The 16982-nt window shown below is 53.8% G+C and overlaps 1 protein-coding gene across 1 annotated transcript in view; it reads left to right on the top strand.

The window, feature by feature from the left end:
- The window catches only part of NKD1 (NKD inhibitor of WNT signaling pathway 1), a 93724-nt gene that overhangs the window by 46262 nt on the left and 30480 nt on the right, over positions 1 to 16982 (top strand). The window contains exon 4 of the mRNA XM_047790553.1: positions 15185 to 15251. Coding sequence (XP_047646509.1) covers positions 15185 to 15251 — 67 coding nt within the window. The remainder of the gene's footprint in view (positions 1 to 15184; positions 15252 to 16982) is intronic.

Genomic DNA, 16982 nt, shown 5'->3' with positions numbered 1-16982 from the left:
TTCCTCAGTGTCAGATCCCCACCCACGCATCTCATTAATGTCAGGAGAAAGAGAGCAGCTGTCCTGGGATTGCATCTCTTAGGCCTGGCTTGGGTCCTGCGGCAGGTCTTGGCCAATCGGAGTGGCCAGTCTGCTCGGTCAGCTCTGAGACATGTGTCCACCTTTGTGGTTAGGGGGAGAAATCCGCCCTGTCCATACCTCTTGGATGAAAGTGATGGAGGGGAAGGGTTTCCAGATAAAATATAGGATGCCCAGTTAAATTTGAATTTCAGACAAATAACAAGTAATGTTTAAATTTAAGTATATTCCCAAATGCTACATGGCACATATTTATAGTAAAAAAATTATTAAATCTGAGATTCAAGTATCACTGTGTATCCTATGCTCTTATTTGTGAAATCTGGTCAGCCTATGGAGGGCTTCCTTCCTTCCTTCCTTCCTTCCTTCCTTCCTTCCTTCCTTCCCTCCTCCCTCCCTCCCTCCTTGACAGTGGGAACAGTAGGACCTGGCTGGTGTGCTGCGGTTGGGGTGGGTGGAGGGAGCTGCCACCCTCCCCCACTCCTGGTGACAGCCCAGTTTGATGTGCTCAGCTGGCATCATGCCATTTCTGGAATCCAAGCCTCGACTGCATTACATGATCACAAAAAGAGGTCTTGCTAGCCCCCCAGCTTTCTCTGGGTGTGCAGCCAAAGGCAATGAGAAGCACTGGGCTTCCAGCAGTGGTCTCTTCCCGGTCTGTGTGCACGGCATGGCTGTGGGAGGGAGCAGTGGCGTCTGGGGTGTAGAGAAGCACAGAGCCTCCACCTTCCCTCCTACTAGGACCAGAAAACTCCCCAGTTCCCCAGAGAGTTGCAAATCTCACCCCGCACTGGAGCAGGAGCCCTGCTGGCCGGGGCATCCGTGCGCCAGTCCTTCTAGAATCAGCTCACGTTCCCATTTTGTTTCCTTGTGCTCTCTTCCAAATGCCTTGCTATTATTTCTGATTGGAGACGTCATCATGCATTTGACAACCTTGAATCCGGCGTCCAGGCCCAAACCTCCGGGAACAACATTCTCGTGCCTTCTTTCCAGATGGGCCTCTCTGACGCCTCTGCATGGAAACACACGCAGATAATTTTAACAGATGCAATTGGATTCTCTTTGCTCTTTGGCAACTGCTTTTCTCTTTCAAGAAAATGCAGGGAATGGCTTTCCGAGTCAGTGAATACAGAGCCGCGTTTAGTTGTCAGCCTGTATTCGTTGGGTGCCTCTTCTTTCAGGCACGGATGCGTATGTCAGATGCTGGTAATTCCCCAGAGAGAATGAAGGAGGGAAGGGGCAGAGAGAGGAGAAGTGGGGCACTGCAATTTTGAATGAGGGGGATCAGGGAGTTCTCCCTGTGGCTCAGCGGGTTAAGAACCTGGCTAGTATCCTTGAGGATGCGGGTTTGATCCCTGGCCTCGCTCAGTAGGTTAAGGATCCAGCGTAGCCACGAGCTGTGGCGTAGGTCCAGGATGTGGCTCGGATCTGGTGTTGCTCTGGCTGTGGTGAAGGCTGGCAGCTGCAGCTCTGGGAACCTCCATATGCCATAAGTGCGGCCCTGAAAAACAAACAAACAAACAAACAAACAAAATGAGGGGGGGAGTTGGAAGACCTCACCCAGGTGATGAAGTGATGGCGACCAAAACCTGAAGGAGGGGTGGGGGGAAGGGAGAGTTGGACAAAGAATTCCAGGCAGTGGGAACAGCATGTACAAAGGCCCTGAGGTGGGACTGCGCCAAGCATGTTGGAGCAACAGCAAGGCCAGGGTGGCTGGGGCGTAGCGACGGGAGGCATTCTGTGGACGGGGGGGTGATGTAACAGATTGGTGGGGCTTTGTGAAGCATTAGTAAGATTTTGGAGAATGAGGTGGGAGGTGGATATGGGGAATAGAAAATGACTGCTATGTCCTGGTGAGAGAGGATGGCCTCTCTCCCTGGCCTGGAGCATCTGATGGATGTGGAGGAAGTGAAAATTTGCTGCCAGGGGAGTTTTTGTCATGGCGCAGCAGAAACAAATCTGACTAGGAAGCATGAGGTTGCAGGTTCAATCCCTGGCCTTGTTCAGTGGGTTAAGGATCCGGTGTTGCTGTGAGCTGTGGTGTAGATCACAGACGTGGCTCGGATCCTGTGTGGCTGTGGCTGTGGCATAGGCCGGCAGCTGCAGCTCTGATTAGACCCCTAGCCTGGGAACTTCCATATGCCACAGGTGCAGCCCTAAGAAGACAAAAGACAAAAGAAAAAAAAATTTGCTGTCGGGGTACCTTTTGAAGATAGAGCCCACAGGATATACTGTGGATGGAACAAGGGCTGGAAGAGACATGGCAGGTTGACTCCCGGGTGTCTGGCCTGAGCAGCAAGAAGGAGGGAGCTGCTCCAGCTGGACCAGGGAAGAAGTCAGGGGGGCAGCCCTGGGATACGTGAAGTCTGGGGTGCTGGTCCAGGAGCTCGGGGGAGCCATCGAGTAGGTAGAGGAACCACATCATTCTCCATGGAATAGCCACTTTCCAAAAGTTTTATTTCCTTTTTTTTTTTTTTTTTAGGGCTGCGCGTGCGCCATAGGGAAGTTCCCATGCTAAGGGTTGAATCAAGATCTGAGCCACATCTGCAACCTATGCTGCAGCTCATGGCAACGCCGAATCCTTAGCCCAAGGGATCAAACCCACATCCTCGATGGATACTAGTCAGGTTCATTTCCGCTGAGCCACAGCAGGAACTCCTCATTTCTTTTAAGTAGAAAAACATTGTTATATTCTTGGTTTAAAAAAGAAGAACACAAAATCCAAACAGTCCAGAAAGCTGGACAGTGCAAGAACAGCGGCTCAGCTCCCCAAGAGTAGCCATGACCATTGCATGTCCTTCCAGAAACATTCCAGAGAACATGCCTCTTTTATTTACAATCGCAAGGGGAATGGACTCTGGGCAGTTTTTCAGCTGCTCTCCTACCTGACAGCACCGAGGACCTGGGACCCCTCGATCCCAAACAGGGTTCTTAACTCTTCTGGGCTTTCACACCCACCTCTCCTGTGACCCTCAAGGCCCTCCTGTGTCACAGGCCCATTTTACAGATGTGGATGCTGAGTTACAGAGCCAGCAACACATCGTCAACTAAGATCCTGAATGAACTGAGTCTTCTGGGAAGCCCGAGGGGTGGCCCTGGATTCTGCCCCCACTGGGTGGGGTAGGGCTGTTGGGAGTCAGCAGTCACACCAGGTTGAGGGAGGGATAAGATTCACCTGGCAGCCACTGGGAGAAGAGTCTCCAGGCCGAGGACACAGCACAGGCAGGGTTTGGACCCTGGAGGCAGGTGGTCCAGCCGGTGAGAGTGAGGGTGAGAGGTCCTCAAATCTGGGTTATGGGGGCGGGGCAGGAGAGAAGAAGACAGGCCTTGTGTCAGCTAGGATCGCAGGGGACAGAAGATGACTCCTGCAAGAACTCCAGGGCCTGATGGGGTGGGCTGAGCGCACACGCGCGCGTGGGAGGAGGGTCCCAAAGTCTCGCCTAAACAGCTACTCTCATGCAAATGATAAGGGCTCCTCATATCATTTGAAACAAGAGGATTGTATTCCATCTATTTATTTAAGTTAGCAGAAGCAAGACGCCTAACCCTCTCACTCTCCAAGCTGAGAGGAATACCACACGTCCCTGGGTCCTCTGGTCACGAGGGGTCCCCAACTGGGCTGGCCTCTGGTCTTGGCAGAGACGCACATCTTTTCCCCGCATCGAGGTGGCTGGGTGGTCTATGGGGCACTGTTCTCTCGTGGACAGATGACAGTGCTGTCATAAGCAGCCTGGCTCACAGCCACCCTGCTCGGTGAGGCATACACGCTGGACCCTGGCAGCAGACCTGGGGCCTGTCCCAGGGCCAGGAGCTGCTGGCAGAGGCAACCCCAGCTGCTCGATGCTCAGAGGCGCACCCCACCCCTTTGGCCTCTCCTGTTATCAGCACTCGGCTGCGGGACGTGGCAGGCCAGTGGTGTGGCTGGTCAGCAGCGTGGCAACCAGCGGTGTGGCAGGCCAGTTGGGCGGCAGGGTCAGCTGGCAGTGGCATGGCTGGCCAGGGGCCAGGCAGGAGGGCAGAGACTCTGAGAGGTGCTGAGTGCAGGCGGCCTGCGGGGGTGCTGCTTGGGGCCTCGCGGGGCGGTGGAGGCTCTGCTGGGTCCAGCTTTGATCAGCTGTCCGGCATCCTGGAGTCTGCGGGGGTGGAGGAGAGGATGGGAGGGCAGAGAATGAGAGAGGGGGGCAGAAAGAGAAGTGCCAGCTGTGTGGCTGACGTGCCGACTGCCTGGAGTGCGCTGCAGGCTTCCATACGCGCTCCTGTTTCCCCTCTGCAGCCGCAGTGCCAGGCAGGGGCTGTCCTTTCCATGTTCAGGTGAGACAACCAGGCACAGACAGGTGAAAGCATTTGTACAAGGTCATGCATTGTCAAGCAGACAGGGTCAAGTCAGACCCTCAGGGGACTCACTTAACTAAGTCACTAAGCCTCCCTTGAGGCTAAAGTGGGGTGACAGTGGCACCCAGCCTGTAGGGCTGTTGGGAGCGTTTCGCAATGCACGCAACGTGCTGAGCAGAGCCCTGGCACGTGCCTGGCCCTCCCCAAAGAAAGGCTAGTTGTTATTATCACTGAGTCCTTTATATTTGTGACCTCAGTTGCTCCCACGCCCTGAGCAGCCCCTCAGATCCTGGTTCCCACTGCAAGACACTCCTTTGAACCACAGACATATAGGAAACTTCCAGTCACGCCAGCAGCGCGTTCTGGAAGCCCCGCCTAGCCCTGGACCATCTGCCTCGCTTTGGGTCATCTCCTCCGAAGAGCTCTGCAATCCCGAAGGTTGGAGGTCAGGCTGCACCGTGGGTCATGCTCAACTTTGCCATTTTCTATTGGCCGCAGCCATTTGCTCCACGTCCAGAAACCACAACCAGAAGCATGAGCCCTGGAGGGAGGGCTTGTGATCGGGTGGGAGGGATGTCCTTTGGGCCGTGAGAACCTTTCATCCATCCTCGCCAGGTGCTTGCCTCACCTGGGCCTCCCCACTTCCTCCCCCAACACCTCCTCCCCTGTCAAAAGCAGCCTGTTTGCTCAGGGCAGAGATGGAGGCAAAGACCTCCGCTTTGGGCTCCTTAAACCTGGTTCCCAAAGCACCTTCTACTTTTGACTGGGAGGGATGGGACTTGGGGTCAAGGGGGGACATCCTGGTTCTGTGTTTGTTTCACATGTGTTATATTCTTTAAAACCCCAGCTCTGGAGCTGCCCTTGTAGCTCAGCGGGTTAAGAACCTGACATGTCCAGGAGGATGCAGGTTCGATCCCTCCCCTCGCTCACTGGGTTAAGCGAGCTGTGCTGCCACAGGCTGTGATGTAAGTCGCAGATGAGGCTTGGATCTGGTGTTGCTGTGGCTGTGGTGTAGGCCCCAAATTGACCCCTAGCCTGGGAACTCTGAGAGGTGCTGCAGGTGCAGCCTGAAAAAGAAAAAAAAAACCAAAAAACCAACCATTTCTAACTAGTACACTGCACCCAGAATTTTCTCGATCTTATTGCTTATGGCAAGACTAGATTAAAAAAAAAAAAAAAAAGGAAAGAAGAGAAAGAGCCAATTTAAAGAAAAATGTGAAGCACTCATGGTAGCCCAGGGGGACCCAGTTCCAGGGGAAGTTAGAGTGATGGCTTGTGGATGCCACAGCTTGGAGGGGTAACTGCCCAGCGAGTGGACTTTGCTAGCTCTTTGCTGCCCATGGCCAGCTGTTTTTCCAGGACTAGACAAACCCATCTTTGGGGGTTATTTTTGTCCTGTAGGGTCTAGGACCTGAGGCTTAGAGGAAGGGGACACAGTGGTGGCTCCAGAGTCAGGCCCCAAGGATCAGAAGTCCTCCCTGCTAGAGTTCCCTTGTGGCTCAGTGTGTTAAGAATTCGACATGGTGTCCATGAGGATGTGGGTTTGATCCCTGGCCTCGCGCAGTGGGTTAAGGATTCGAAGTTGCCACAAGCTTCAGCATAGGTCACAGGTGTGGCTTGCATCCAGCTGTGGCTGTGGCTGTGGCTGTGGTATAGGTCTCAGCTGCAGCTCCGATTCCACCCCTAACCTGGGAACTTTCCTATGCCACAGCCTCATGCTGACGATGCGGCCTTAAAAATACTACTAGTAATACCCCTCTCTGCCAAGCCCCACCATCCCACTCCCTGCCTGCCATCCACCTTCCTGCAAAGCCACCCCCAAGTCCAGGATGCAAGCTCAGGTTGGAATCCCTGGGACATGGGTACAGGGATCACAGATGAAAAACAGTCAGGGAGAAATCTGAAGAATTTTAATGACTGCCACGCATCCCCGAAGCCCTGGTCCTCCCAGGCCAAACACAGGCTGGCTGGCTCTGCAGGCTGCAGCCCTGGGGGTGAGGGGCGGGGGGCGCCTCCTCCTCCTCCGCCTTCCCAGCTCTCTGTGCTCAGGACAGTTGTGGAGGCGCTGCAGCGAAGCAGGCGGTGGCAGCTTCCTTCCTCTGGCTCCCAAGCTTGGCTGGGAATTTGGACTTGGGTATTAGGAGACCCTGGTTTGGTGCTGGGGGCCGTGGGGGCCAGAGCCTGCCATTGCAAGTAACCCGAATTGCTATGATAAGCAAGGAGGGCAACTTAGTGGCATCTGTGACTGTCGTGTGACTGGCCCCGGGTTCATCCAACAGGTTATTTATCGAAGGCCTGCTCTGCATGAGACACTGGTCTACTACAAAACAGACCCAGAGCCCTGCCCTTGGGGAGCCAGCCTTATGGAGAAGGCTGGACTCGAGACCATGAACGCACGCCCTGTCCCCGTCCCCCTGGACAGAGCGCTGGCCTCTCTCTGTCCCCCTGGGAGTGCTCTCCTGGGTTGGTCCTTACCCAGACATTGGAGAGGAGTTTAGATGCAGCCTGAGCACCAGACATGTTTCCTGCCTGCTCCCATGAGGAGGGTCCTGGGATGGCTCAAGTGGCTTCGCCGTGCTCAGGGGACAGGTGCTGAGCAGGTGGACCTGAAACCTCCACAGGTGACCTGTGGCCACGGGAGGCTGCCGTGTCCTCAGGGAAGTGGCCAAGGGCCCTGGCCCATTCTGCTCTTTTTTTTTTTGTCTTTTTGTTGTTGTTGTTGTTGTTGTTATTGTTGTTGTTGCTATTTCTTGGGCCACTCCTGCGGCATATGGAGGTTCCCAGCCTAGGGGTTGAATCGGAGCTGTAGCCACCAGCCTACGCCAGAGCCACAGCAACGCGGGATCCGAGCCGCGTCTGCAACCTACACCACAGCTCACGGCAACGCTGGATCGTTAACCCACTGAGCAAGGGCAGGGACCGAACCCGCAACCTCATGGTTCCTAGTCGGATTCGTTAACCACTGCGCCACGACGGGAACTCCCCATTCCACTCTTTTAAGAGCAGGTGCTGTTTCTCTTTGGAGGCTGCCTCTTGGGGTCTGGGGTCTGCTGACATCAGGTCCGGGAGGGGTGAGTGTTCCCTCCCATCCCTGGGGAGGAGGGAATCCCTAGCCCCTCCCAGCCTAAGGGAGAGCCAGGGCCCCTGGGAACCACCCCCTCCCCCCGCCTTCCACCCCCCCCCAACTCCCCGAAGCTGCTGCCCGTACCCTCTCCCCTCCCCCTGCTCTTGTGGGTGGCGCAGACTTTGGAGGCCAGAGAAGGCTCTCAGGGCAGAAGTAACAAAGGTCCACCGCTTAGAGGTGCATCCTGGAGTTGACACTGGGACCCGGAAAGCGGACAGCCCTGCCGCTTTCCCTCCCACTCTTGGTTCCCGGGTGGAGCCCAAGAGAAGGGGTTTGTCCCACAGCCAGGTGGGGGGCTGGAGCCCCAGGTCTGTGCTCCAGGGGACCACAGGTGTCATCCTGGCCTGCTGCCCCTTCTTCGGATAAGGATCCCGGGACCTGGGGGCTCTAACCCAGCCCAGCCACTTCCTCTCCTTAAGGGACCTTGGACCAGCCATTTAATCTCCTGTCTGAGCCTCCAGTTCATCTTTTGTCAAGTGGGCTACTGTGCGGGTTTGTGTTAAAGGAGGCTTTAATGACCCAAGTGGTACGTGAATGTATTTAAAAATGAGATCCAGGAGTTCCCATCATGGCGCAGTGGTTAACGAATCCGACTAGGAACCATGAGGTTGCGGGTTTGGTCCCTGCCCTTGCTCAGTGGGTTAATGATCCGGCGTTGCCGTGAGTGTGGTGTAGGTTGCAGACGCGGCTCGGATCCCGCTTTGCTGTGGCTCTGGCGTAGGCCAGTGGCTACAGCTCCGATTCAACCCCTAGCCTGGGAACCTCCATATGCCGTGGGAGCGGCCCAAGAAATAGCAACAACAACAACAACAACAACAAGACAAAAAAAAAATGAGATCCATTCTGATGAAGCTGAAATTTCTGACTCCCATTCCCTCCATCTTGTCTTCGTCCCTTCCCTGGAGGGGAACCATCTACATTATGTACCTGTGGGTGATCTCAGGGTACCTGGCTGTGTTCGGTGTTTTCCGGGGCACTCTGTCCGTCGTGCATGTGGCACGGTGCTCCGTGTGTCAGTGCGTATGTGGCTCTTTTGAGCCACAGCGTGGTATCCACTGCCTGGATCGAGCCCACTTTCTTTTGATGGGTGTTCAGCGTGTATGAACACCCATGGTGGGTTATTAGGAACTGCGTTGCCTCAGCATCACTGGACGTGCCAATCCCAAAACCCTAGCACACATCTCTGGAACGGCTGGCCAACAGGGACCTGCCGTATAGCACAGAGAACTCTACCCAATATTCTGGGATCATCTAGGGGGGCAAAGAATCTGAGAGAGAATGGATGTGTGTAGATGGATAACTGAACTTCTGCTGTCGTGCAGCAGAAATTATCACAACATTATAAATCAACTATTCTTTGATAAAACTTCAAATAAGGAAAAAATTATACAAAAAAAATTTTAGGGAGTTCCCGTGGTGGCACAGTGGAAACGAATCTGACTAGGAACCGTGAGGTTGTGGGTTCGATCCCTGGCCTTGCTCAGTGGGTTAAGGATCCTGTGTTGCCGTGAGCTGTGGTGCAGGTCACAGATGCGGCTTGGATCCCACGTTGCTATGGCTGTGTGTAGGTCGGCAGCTGCAGCTCCGATTAGACTCCTGGCCTGGGAACCTCCATAGGCCATGGGTGCTGCCCTATAAAGCAAAAAAATATATATATATATATAAAAAAAATAAAATCTTAAAAAACAGAAAACAAAACAAAACAAAAATACATTAAAAAAAATCGCTGAACTTGAACATGCCTCCCTGATGCACATGTGTGCATGTTGTCCCAGGGTGGACACAAAGGTTTTGAATTATTAGGGTTTTCTAAGGATAAAATGTGAGAATGGTCTGAGCACGCGGCAGGAATAGGGCGCCACAGAAGGCGGAGAGAAGTTCATGTTCCCTACCCTTCCCATCAGACACGATCCTAGGGATTTTTGCCTACTTTTTTTTTTGGTCTTTTTAGGGCCGCCCTCTCCGCATAGGGAGGTTCCCAGGCTAGGGGTCTAATCAGAGCTGTAGCTGCCGTCCTACGCCACAGCCACAGCCTACACTGCAGCTCAAGGCAATACCGGATCCTTAACCCACGGACCGAGGCCAGGGACTCAAACCCGCATCCTTGTGGACTCTACATGGGTTCGTTACCAGTGAGCCCCAACAGGAACTCCTCGTCTACCTTTTCGTTCTGACTCCTGTTTGACATCAAAACCCCCATTTCACAAAGAGCATCACGGGGCCCAGAGGGGCTAAGGGAGGCATCTGCTATCTATCACTCAGCTGCCGAAGGTGGGCAGGCGAGCGCCTGACTCCCAGGTCCGGCCGGGTTCTGGAAATGGAGCATCCCTGTCCTGGACAGCCAGAGTTTGCTCTCGGAGAGGCCTGCCCACAGTGGCGCCGGTTCCCCAGGAATGCCCTGTGCGCAGGAACGCCGCCTCTGTGCGGCATGCTGGGAAGAGAGAGCTCGCCAGGAATTTCCTGGAGCAGCTCCAGGGCAGACTGCTTGGATCTAAGGGTGACGGGGTGGCTGGGTCCTGCCTCCCACCCTTCTCTTCCCCTGGCCTGTCCCAGCTCTGTGCATTCTTAGAATCTATAAGTTGTGCCGTGTTCTGTGGGCACCAGGAGTTTCCTTTGAAACCCCGTGGCACCAACATCTGTTAGCTCTTAGAGAACAGAAAGATTGACAAAGCACTGCTGGGGCAGGCGGTGGGGAAATATATTAAGCTCAGGAGTATGAAGTCTCAAAGACAAAGAGGAAAAACCCCAACCGAACTCCAGCCCGCTCCCCAAGGCCCTGCTTTGATGTGGGTTCCCGTCCCCGGAGGCCTTATAAGGCATTGCGCCTGCAATTCTGGGCTCTGGGCTGATGCTGGCTATACACTCATTGCCCGGAAGAGCTGGCCTCTCTTCCTGGGGCCCAGCGTGGGGCAAAGGAGGGGCAGCACTAGGACTTGGGAAGGAGGCAGGTCCACGCCCTGTGGCCTGAGAGGCCACCAAGCCTGGCCACTGGGCCGGTGTGTGTGTGGGGGGGGGGTGGCAGCCTGGCACCAGGCTGGGAGGGGCAGGAGGACAGAGCCAGGAAGGTCTTTGATCTGATCTTGGAGTGGAGGCTATCTGTCCAAAGGAGAGGGAGCCTGGGACCAGGGGATCAGAGTGATGGCTAAGGGGACACAGGGGCACAACAGAGAGAAAGGAGATGACTGCTTATCGAGTTTCCTATAGGGCTGTGGTGAAGGGTAAGGGCTCTGAAGCCGGGCAGCCTGCCTTCAAGCCTGGCTCTGACACTAGCTGTGTGACCTTGGACAAGTCACTTAACCTCTCTGTGCCTCAGTTTCTCATCTGTAAAATGGGAGTAATAACAACACCACTCAAAGGACTGCCATGGGGAGTAAATGCAAAGCACTAAAAACAGTGCTTGTGGCAGAAGAGGCACATATTTCTCAGTGTCTGAGGGCACCTTGGGTCTGGTGGGCCTTTCAGCTTCTTCCTGCAATGTTCTGGTAACCATCTGATAAGAAGAGCAGAAGAAATAATAAACAATAGCTCTTGCTCGTCGAGCCCCAATCATGGCATCAGATGTCCTGCTAAGTGCTTTCTGTGCCGTGGCTTACTGGATCCTCACAGCCACCGCAAGACAGTGTGACTGCTCTCATCCCCATGTCCAGATGGGGAGACTGAGGCACTCTGGAGATAAAGCTCCTTCAGCTGGGTGACCAGCAGAGCTGGGATTTTTTTTTTTTTTTTTAATTGCTGCATGTGTGGCATATAGATGTTCGGGGCGGGAGTTGAATTGGAGTTGCAGCTGCCAGCCTATACCACCACAGCCACAGCAACATGGGATCCGAGCCATGTCTGAGTCCTATATCATAGCTTACGGCATTGCTGGATCCTTAACCCACTGAGCAAGGCCAGGGATTGAACCTGCGTCCTCATGGATATGAGCTGGGTTCTTAACCTGCTGAGCCACAAGGGGAACTCCCCAGAGCTGGGATTTGAACCAAGGCCTAAGCAACACCAGTTCCCTGCCCTGCACCCACAGGGGCCCACATTGAGGCTTGTGGCTGTCAAGGATCTCCCTGCAGGATGCTCCTGGGGGCCTGGCCCCAAACCTTACATGTAGAGCTCCTGGCTGAGGCTTGGGCCTGTTCCAAACCTGGGAGGGAGGAGCCGTGGGGCCTTTGAGTCTGCAGGGCAGATGGGAGTACTTGGCCCCTGACCCACTGGAGCTGCTGGCTGGGCTGTTTTCTTGCTCTTCTTTAAGTGTGATTCTTGGTCCCTGGCAAGTCCCAGGATTCTTATCCACCTCTGACCCCATGCCCTTAGGAGCCCTGATTCCCCGGGTACAAGCTCAGGCCTGCGCCCGACGGAGCTGGCTCACATCTTGGCTCTGCCGATGATCCAGAGGTGGTCGTCTGGCCTCCTGGAGCCTCCTCCTCATTTAAACCCAGGGTTCTTGGGAATCTTGTTCTCCAGAGATTCTGGTGAAGATTCCAGTGGATCAGTGCCTCAAGGAGCATGAGAGCTTGGTGATGTGAGTGACTGTCATTCTTGTCCTGTCTCATTCCTTGAGGGTTGGGACCCTTTCGCTGTAGGAAAAAACCAATGACAATTATATGTCTCACTTAACATTTGCAAATCATTTTTATGAGCGTGTGCCAGGTGGTTCCTTGAGAGACGGAGAAGAGCAGGGCTGTTGTGATGGTACAGGCAGATAATATTATATATATATTATATATATATATATATATATATATATAGTGCCTGACACGGTGCCTGGTACGTAGGAAATGCACAATAAGTGTCAGCTGTCTTATTGGTGTTGTCTTATTGCTGTGGTTTAGCCCTGTGCCCGTTTTACAGCTAAGTAGACTGAGGTTCCCAGAAGCCAGTGGCTGGTCCCACAGCCAAGGGTGAGGGAGGCGACGGAGCCAGGATTTGACGCTGCATCTGGCTCAACAGGCTATGTTGCCTCTGTCCCTGTCCCGGTGATTCAGAGCTTGACCACAGACACCACACTCCCTGGGCCCCGGGCTGTCTGGGTCAGTGGAGGAAGTGAACTTGTGCCGTGGTTGAGCACCTGCATTGCACCGTGGTGCTGAGGAGCTTTTAATGTGTTAGGCAGAGCAGGGTAAGGTCTGGCGGGAAGAGGCCGACCCCAGAACTTGCCAGAACTCTGCTTTAACGTGCAGAGACATACCTTTAATATGTCAGAGAGTTAGGTCCTCCCAGCAGACAGTTTTTCTTAAAGAGCCTCCACAGTGATGACGGGGGTGGGGGTGGGGGTGGGGATGTGTTATACACATGCCAGGCATCGTTACGGGGTTCCAGACGGCTGCTTTGCTGATGGTGATGTGGTGACGTCTTTAAACTCCTCTGAGTGTGCCAGTACAGAGGCAGGTGCCCCAAAGCATCTGTCTCCCGGGTCCAGTCGGCCTTGCCAGGAGCAGTCAAGGCGGCGGGGGTCAGCGCCAGCTCCCGCCCTCCGTGAGGCCCCAGCGTGAACAGGTCTGCTGCTTCCCTTGAAGACGGTCACCTGCTCCCGTAAGGCAGCGCTGCCTGCCAGCCCTTCTGGGGAGGCGGCATCCGTCTTTCTCCAGCATGAAAGATCAGCTCTAATTGGCTGCCAGGGCGTCCCAGCCGTCTAATGATGCCAGCTGAGTGCGGCCCTTCCTGTCACCGTCTCCCAGTTCCCCTGTCAACTCTGGCTCTGTTAACACAAACAGCCAGTTTACAAGCCCAGGAAGTGTTCGGTGATTATAATAATTGGCGGCGAAGGAGAGCGAAGTCCTCCTGACTCGGAGAATAAAGTAGCCTGGTATTGAAGTCCATGGGACACTGGGAGTCTGAATGACCACATTTGAACAACCTCTAAGACAGCGTGTGTACGACCCTAGAATGCTTTGAAAGAAGAAAGAGAACAGAGAAAACCACCCCTAATCCATAAAATGTTAGCTGTTCATCTTTAAAAAACATACACACAAGAGACTTATCTCCAGCTGGGTCCAGCTGATAAGATCAGCTATACAAAGCATTGTTTTTCTTTTGTTAATCAAGGCGAGCTCTGCTTTTTCTTTTAGGCATCTCCAGTGCAGGATTATTTATTTTTTTTCTTCTAATTTTTCAAGAAGAGAGTGTTTTTTCCCTTTTCTTTATACTTTTTTTTTTCTTCAGGAAGAGAAGTTGGTGAGAGATGCTGAGTTGCTTTTTTTTATTTTTATTGCTTATCATTTAGTGGTTCAGGAAGCACAGCTGTAGCATCACTGGGGGCATTAAGGGAGATAAGCAGTGCACCCCCCCCAAACCTCACCTCCCCCCCTCCCCAGAGAGCGACATTTCCCAACGTGGGTTCTTTAGAACACAAATCCCATGTGATTTTTTTTTTTCCGTCTTTTTAGGGCCTCACCTGTGGCGTATGGAGGCTCCCAGGCTAGGGGTCCAATGGGAGCCATAGCTGCCAGTCTATGCCACAGCCACAGCTGCGCCAGATCTGAGCCATGTCTGAGACCCACAGCACAGCTCACGGCAATGCTGGATCCTTAACCCACTGAGCAAGGCCAGGGATCGAACCTGTGTCCTCATGGATACTAGTCAGATTCATTTCCACTGAGCCATGATGGGAACTCCCTGTGTGATGCTTTTGAAAAACAAAACTTTAGGGTCTAAATAGGCTTGAGGGATAAGCTACCACTTAAAGATCTGCAGCATCCGTTACCGTAGTCAGTCTTGCAGGAAGGGGACTTGTTTACCTTTGTTTCAAACAATCTTTTTTGCACACAGTACTCTTCTTGGCAGAAAACCAGCAAAGACACAAGACAGTTTGACAAGCGCTGGTCCTGTCTTCTCTGTATCTGGAGTCATCCTGCTGGGGCAGATCAGATAGATGGGACCTTTATTAATAGTCCAGAAATTTCCCAGTCTGTGGACCAAACGAACGCCCCTTGACAACCTGAGTGGCAGCCTCCCCACTGATTCGGAGCAGCTTTGTCTCATGGGATGAGAGGCTAGACATTTTTAACTCATGCTTGGGGACCAAGGCAAGGCTTGTGCCAGGATCAGGCTAGTCGCCAGAAGATGTGTGTGTTGGGAAGATATGGGAACGGGGATGGAGGGTCAGCTGGACCCAAAGCCTGTGGATTCCTAGAGGCTGAGCTGAAGAGTTTGGGATTGTGTTAAGGGTTTATGTTAAGTTTGCCCGCCCACAGCACACCAGGCTCTCTTTATAAACTCACCAGACAGCCCGCCTGAGACTCTCTGGTAGAGGGAGGACCCAAACTGAGGTCCCTTCGTGGGACCCACAGGGAGGCTGTGGTCCCGAGTCCCTGCAGCTGGCTCACAGTATAGAGGAGGGATCTTGCCTTTGTCTTTTTCCAGGATGGAGGGTGGAACCCCCTTTCTGAAAAAGAAACGTGGTTCTGTGCATTGTTTCGTGGTGGGTTGGAAGCCGAGAAAAACTTAGCGTCCAAAAAAGCGGCGGTGCAGTACTTAACTTTTCTAGAGCGATAGGGTCTACCGCTTTGAGCTAAATTTCCATCAGAAGAATCAGAACAGGGTCCCTGCGTCTTTGCGACCTGCCACACACATGTTCACTGTAGCACCTTGACCATAACACGGCCAGGGTCCAACCGGACCCCAGTTCTTCCTTAATAGCCCTGCTTTGCTTTCTTCTAGGAGCTTGTGGGCGAAGTTTTCAGAGAAACGCTCAGCGAGGAGGAAGAGGAGGACTTCCGGCTAGAAGGTACTAGAATCCATTACTTTCTTCTCAAGGCCAGGGAGGTAGGGAAGGGCCATCGGGTCTACCTCGTGCCCAGCGTGCCCTCCAGAAAATCTGCAGACCCGGCAGAGGACAGGACTCTGACACTCCATGGGGGTGGGTGGGGTGAAGAGGGAAGTAGCGCCTCATAGGTCCACACCTGGAGCGGATCCAGACCACGCAGCTTCACATCCTGGCCCTCTTCAGTCTGTGTTCCCCACGGGGCCGTGGTCAGGTTGTTTGACCTTGGCTTCCCCATTGGGGGTGATTATAGTGGCCGTGTGTAGGCTCCTCACGCAGCATTAGGCACCTAGGAAGCACTGCACGGAGCAGTCCTTGTGTTTCCCATTAAACGACCTCTCCCTCACCTGGAGCACAGGTGAGCACACACATCCACACCCCCCAGCCCCTCCCTGCTCTCCTCGGGAGCTCTCCCTCCTTTCTTCCTTCAAGGGGATGCCCTGCCTTGTAGGATGAAGTAGGACGCGCGAGTCGAGCGCTGGCCACAGGTGTGCCGATTTGACTTTGGGAAGCCACGTCCTTTTTCCGAGCCTGAGTTTCCATGTTTGTGGAGTGGTAATCGGGAGACGTTTCCTACTCGATTCCCTGAGTTGCTGCAAGATCCAGATGGCATTACCTAAAAGGAAAATTGTTTCCTCTTTTTATTTTCTGGCTGTGCTCACAGCATTAGGGATGTTCTCAGGTCAGGGATCGAACCTGCGCCCCAGCAGCGACCTGGGCTGCTTCAGTGACGATGCTGGCTCTTTAACCCACTGTGCCACACGAGAACTCCATGTTTCCCTTTTTTACTCAGAATCAGAGGAGAGAATCATCAAACGGGCGCAGCCTTAGAACAGTCAAGCTCTCTCTGCTGGGACCGGGACAGGCAGCTGGCGGGAGAGCTGGACGCCCAGGGGTCTAGTGGGGGGAGGAGAATCTGGACCTTGAAACTCCTGCAAAGTCTAGAAAGGAGACGTAGGCTGTGCCAGGAGGTTCTGGAGGAGAGCCTGGGTCAGACCTGAGGACTGCGGCCACATGGGGCCCAAGAGCTCTGATAGTATAAGCTCCTACCTCCCCCCAGGCTTGCTGAATCCAGCCTGCCCTGTAATGGGCTCCCCAGGAGACCTTGTGTGCACACAATACTTTGAGAAGCCCTGTTTTGAGAGATTCACTCAGTGGTCCAGGAGTTGGAGGCTGGCTGGGGACCCAGCTATCTATCCAGACTTTGCTCAGATATGATGAGCAGGTCCCAGATAGGAGGAGGAGGAGATGCATGGACAGACAGTCCTGTCCAGGCTCTGGGGTGTTTCCCTCAAGCCTGGTGGCCTGCAGATCTGGTGACTACACTCTGGGGCTTGGTGGCTTTGATTCTCATGGTTCCCTGGGCTCCCCTAAGCCTCAGCTTTCATCTCTGGGTCCATGGAGAGATGCCGGGACTTGGCGCCTAGGGTAAATCTGGGGAGTCAGGTCAGGGTCTGCAGGAGGTAGGCACCTGGGACTGAGGCCACCCCAGACATGGATTCCATGGGCTTCTGTGCTTATTCCACTTATCTATTCATTTGCTCATTCACCCGGTAACTTAGCAAGTTCATGCTCTTGTTCATTCATCCTTTTATCTATTCCATCCACTCTCCATCTAAGCATCTGCCTGTCCACTCATCTATCAATCCATTCATCCATCCATCACTCACTCATCACCCACCCCGTAGTCTCTGA

This window comes from Phacochoerus africanus, chromosome 8, assembly GCF_016906955.1.
Source record: "Phacochoerus africanus isolate WHEZ1 chromosome 8, ROS_Pafr_v1, whole genome shotgun sequence".
NCBI lineage: Eukaryota > Metazoa > Chordata > Mammalia > Artiodactyla > Suidae > Phacochoerus > Phacochoerus africanus.
Note: the sequence above shows the minus strand (reverse complement) of the source record. Positions and strands in the feature narration are given on the sequence as shown.